Source organism: Pygoscelis adeliae, unplaced genomic scaffold, assembly GCF_000699105.1.
Source record: "Pygoscelis adeliae isolate BGI_AS28 unplaced genomic scaffold, ASM69910v1 Scaffold205, whole genome shotgun sequence".
Classification (NCBI taxonomy): domain Eukaryota; kingdom Metazoa; phylum Chordata; class Aves; order Sphenisciformes; family Spheniscidae; genus Pygoscelis; species Pygoscelis adeliae.
The window spans coordinates 56,525-61,468 of NW_008824759.1; the positions used below are offsets into that span (position 1 = coordinate 56,525).

Genomic DNA, 4,944 nt, shown 5'->3' on the forward strand with positions numbered 1-4,944 from the left:
AGTTTAGGAACATCCCAGCTGCCATGATCGAGAGATACAGTGGTGAAAAAGAAGGTTATGTAATCAGTATTTCTTTCATATTAGGAAATGCCTAAAAGAACCTCTACCACTCTTTGCTGCTTCTCTATTCCACTTTACCAGGCACACACAACTCACTTCAGTCCTTCTCCTCTCCCTGTGGGACAGACTGGTCAGGGCAACAATCATCACTACTTCTTGTATAAGAGTGGAGAACCTGTTGAGCCTGTGGCCTCACATAAGGCCATTTCTCAGGCAAACACCAAGAGCAGTCACAGGGATGGTCTGCATACTCTCTGAAATGTCTAAAACATCCAGCTATCCTGCCCTGGTTTGATTCAAGATAAAAGCACACCCTTGGTTCCCAAAAAAACCTGAATTAATTCTCTTTTACTCAGACTATTCACACACTGGTTTCCAGAGAAATAATGATTTCTGTGGTTTTAAATCTGCCTGGGTGTCTTAATGCCAATGTTCACATCTGCTCAACTCAATTAAGAGCTTCTGGCTATAGTCCAGGAATTTTGTCGGGAGTTAGAATAATTATATTAATGGTGCCAGATGGAAGTGATATCATCAAAGTTCATTTGGAAGCCAGGACTTTTGGTAAACACTGCTGTATTCGTTTGCAAGGAGGAAGCCGATATATGACTTATTTTTACAACAGTCTTTGTTTGCAGCTCTTCCTAGGCTTGGTCCGAACGTTGACCTGGATCAGCTTCTTGTCAGACCTGAACACTACAGTCCATTTGTATAACTGAAAAAATCAGCGGGCTTCTTGTTCAGGAGACCAGAAGCGTGTGGACCCTCACTAAATGCACAGCCCCATCCTTGCAAGACACTACTAAACTAAAATTCGTATTGTGGTAGCACTTATTGGCAACAACCAGGCTTACCCATTGGGCTGGGTATTGTCCTGGCTCTGAGAAATTGTAATTGCTGCCTTATAAACCCTAAGCTCAAAACGAATGCACAGGAGGTAGATTAGCTAAACAAACCAATTTATGCGTATATGCTGGAGGGAAAGATTACTAATGTTCCTAGTTGGTTAGCAGCAGTGACTGTACCTGGAAATCTAAACATCAGCGCTACAGTAACTGAAATCGTGGGAGTAGGCACCTCCATGCAAATTAGTCTGAAAGTTTCTCTGCAGAGGGAAATTGAGGCAGGGCATAAGGAGGGAGGTTAGGGAAATTTTGACTGGGAACATCCACGCATCACCAGGGACCCAGAAGATAACATGGTAAGCACATCGTGGGGAAGCAGTGTCTGCGTTGAAGCCAGTTGGGGCACACTTTATACCTCTGCTGCTTTAGTAGGGAGGCAGCTGCTCTGAATGGTATTCAGGCATGTCTGCCTGAATTCAGTCAATTGTGGGCTGCACAAAAGCAGTGTACAAAGCTGAGGACCTGGGCTCCAGTGCTGCTCTGTCCAGGAGAACTTCCAGCTTGCCCTGCAGCCCTGAAGGCCCTGCTCTCTCTATCCTGTCTGGGTGTGGAAGCACCTGGAAAGACTGACCATGACTGAGAACCAGTAAGGTTTTTTAATTTTAGTTCATCTTGGGAAATGTAAAGCAGTTGCACTGGCCAGAGAGGCCTGCCTCCACTGCAGCACAGCTAAACTGCCAGCCTGGCATGTGGTGGCAGGGGATCACATCATACTGTGTGGACTTCTGTGCTATCTGAGGAGCCTGTCCCCAGGGGCGGCCAGTGCTGCATGTACCCACCTATATTCAAGGCACAACCAGGCATGGCTGGGGGAGGGGAGGAGAGCGCACAAGAGAGAAGTTGGCAGAGCATGCTTTAATGTACTTTTTTAAAATTAAGTGAATCCTTTCTGCCTCAGATCCCATCCCTGATGGTGTACTTCCTGCAGATTCCTGTGCCAGCCAGTACTCAGGCTATGAATTGTCCCCAGGCAGCACAATGGACGTTTTCCAATAATGAAGTCATCCTCAACAGGCAGAATAGAAGTTTAGTGTGAGAAACAAGGAGCCAGCTTTGGGCAGACCTTTGAGTTGGACTAACACATTGTGTTGTACCTCTTCTCATAAAAGACCCACAGGATGAGTGGGGTTGGAGGCAGGGGTAGCAGGAAACAGTCTTTAAAAAGGAGTTAAGCTAAGAAAGGGATTAGTTGTAGGTGAGCCTGCCTACACAAAGATGGATGAGATAAACCCTTGTGGGCCTTTCTAGCAAAATTGCCTATGATGCTCTGATTGTGAAGGAGATAATGTTGTGCTTGGATTTATTACAGTGCCAAATTACTTCCTTTGTGTACTGGTTTTGGCTGGGGTAGAGTTAATTTTCTTCATAGTAGCTAGTATGGGGCTATGTTTTGGATTTGTGCTGAAAACAGTGTTAATAACACAGGGATGTTTTAGTTACTGCTGAGCAGTGCTGACACAGAGTCAAGGCCTTTTCTGCGTCTCACCCCACCCCACCAGTAAGTAGGCTGGGGGTGCACAAGAAGTTGGGAGGGGACACAGCCGGGACAGCTGACCCCAACTGACCAAAGGGATATCCCACACCGTATGACATCATGCTCAGCATATATAAAGCTGGGGGAAGAAAAAGGAAGGGGGGGGATGTTCAGAGTGATGGCGTTTGTCTTCCCAAGTAACCATTACGCATGATGGAGCCCAGCTTTCCTGGAGATGGCTGAACACCTGCCTGCCAGTAGGAAGTAGTGAATTAATTCCTTGTTTTGCTTTGCTTGTGCGCACAGCTTTTGCTTTACCTATTAAACTGTCTTTATCTCAACCCATGAGTTTTCTCACTTTTACCCTTCCGATTCTCTCCCTCATCCTGTTGGGGGGAGTGAGCAAGCAGCTGCGTGGTGCTTAGTTGCCAGCTGGGGTTAAACCATGACACTTTGGTATGTGAGTTTTTGCCTGTGATGACAATAAATATTTCCTGAAATTCCAAAAAGAATATAAGCAAAAGAAAATGAAACCTACATTTGTATTTTTACAGCATTCTGGCATAAAAATAATTGTAAACAGTCGTCAGAGCAGGAGCTTAAAAGTAACAATGTGGAACTGTTGAATTCTCCACAAAAACTGTTTGTTCCATCTTTCCTCCATAAAAATTGCTGGGATCATGTCTGCAGGGATTGTGTACACTAAGTACACATTTGTGTGTACTGACTTATTTCAATACACTGAACTAACTCTTAAACTTTGATAAAAGTGCAGACAAGCTTTTTGGTGATCTTCTAAGACTGCATTAGAATGGCTTACTGATAAACAGTGGTTTTGTTACAGAAAACCTTCAGCCCTGCAGTATTTATGTCCTTTCCAAAGACACCTTGTGCTGTGGTTGTCACAATATCACTGGTAGTGTGGCAGCTTTCCAAAACGCTGACCCTGCAGAGGGATTAGCGGGATCCTGATGCACCACATCCTGCCTTCATGATCCTGTGATGCTGAACTTCCTCTGTCTCTGCAGGTCCCTTGCAACCATGATGACACCTAAAAGGGTGAAGATGCTCCTGATTCTGGCAGTTCTGTCCTTCCTTCTGATCCACTTCTACTTCCTACCCTGCAGCAACAATGCCTCCATGGAAGAAAAACCTTCTCCAGTCCACATCCTCATTCTCTCCTCCTGGCGGTCAGGATCTTCCTTCACTGGACAAATCTTCAGCCAGCACCCCAGCGTCTTCTACCTGATGGAGCCCGCATGGCACGTGTGGGTTACAATGTACCAGAACAGTGCCAAAGTCTTACACATGGCAGTGCGGGACCTAGTCAGGTCGGTCTTTCTGTGTGACATGTCTGTATTTGATGCTTACATGTCTAGCCAGAAGAAAAAGTCTGATTTATTTCAGTGGGAAACAAGCCGAGCCTTGTGCTCCCCCCCTGCCTGTGACTTGTTCAGTCGCAGTGACATAATCACTGCAGGCAATTGCAGAACAATCTGTGGCAAGTATCCATTCAGCAAGGTGGAGGAAGCTTGTAAAACCTACAGCCATGTTGCCATCAAGGAGGTTCGGTTCTTTGACCTGAAAGTTCTTTACCCCCTTCTCACTGATCCGTCCCTGAACCTCAAAATCATTCACTTGGTACGTGATCCTCGGGCTGTGTTCAGGTCCCGAGAGAATACCATGGCAGACCTGAAACGTGATAGTAACATTGTTGTGGGGTCCCAGAGGACAAAGGGAGAAACGGAGCCCTACAACACAATGCAAGTAATCTGCAAAAGCCACGTTGAGATTTACAAGGCAGGCAGGCAGGCCATTCCCAGCTTCCTGAAAGACCGCTACCTTCTGGTTCGCTATGAAGACATTGTCAGAGACCCACTAGCAAGGGCTGCTCAGATGTACAGGTTTGCAGAACTCCATTTCACACCAGAACTTCAGAAGTGGTTGCACAACATCACCCATGGGAAGGGGCAAGGAGCACAGGCCTTCGATATTGGGTCCAGAGATGCACTGAGAGTATCCCAGGCCTGGAGGAAGACCCTTCCCTTCCAGAAAATAGAAAAAGTGCAAAATGTGTGCAAGGATGCAATGGACTTGCTGGGCTACCGGCTCATTCAGTCTGAAGAAGAGCAAAAAAATATGTCGCTGGATCTTTTGTTTGCCCAGAACTCCTCTGAGTAACAAATTCTGAAGGCAGAAAAGCTACTCTCTGCACCTACTCTCTGAAGGCTGCAGAGTGGAGAACTGTTTACTAGAGCAAAAGAGGACAGAGGTGCATGCATATGTGTGTAAGAGTGCATGCATGGATGTGCTATGCAAGGACAAGTAACACAGGAACCCCGACTGCACTCATGAGAGCTTTCTCAGCAGCACAGGGTCACTCTCCAAGGCCCCTGGAGGCTCAACCACAATGCAGGCTGAAGTAATGCAAGCCTGTTTTCCGAATTAAGTCCATGGTTTACGCGAAAGAGGGAGTATGTGTAGGTTGGAGCAAACAGAATGCCA

At 46.3% G+C, this 4,944-nt stretch overlaps 1 protein-coding gene across 1 annotated transcript; it reads left to right on the forward strand.

The window, feature by feature from the left end:
- The first annotated feature begins 3,480 nt into the window (after positions 1-3,480).
- Positions 3,481-4,620, forward strand: CHST4 (carbohydrate (N-acetylglucosamine 6-O) sulfotransferase 4). Its single transcript, XM_009323509.1, has one exon. The coding sequence runs from the start codon at positions 3,481-3,483 to the stop codon at positions 4,618-4,620; it is 1,140 nt and encodes a 379-aa protein (XP_009321784.1).
- Positions 4,621-4,944: the final 324 nt, after the last annotated feature.

Excerpts from the sequence above, each read along its gene's own strand:
- CHST4 (XM_009323509.1), top strand. The coding sequence starts at position 3,481 with ATGATGACACCTAAAAGGGTGAAGATGCTCCTGATTCTGGCAGTTCTG.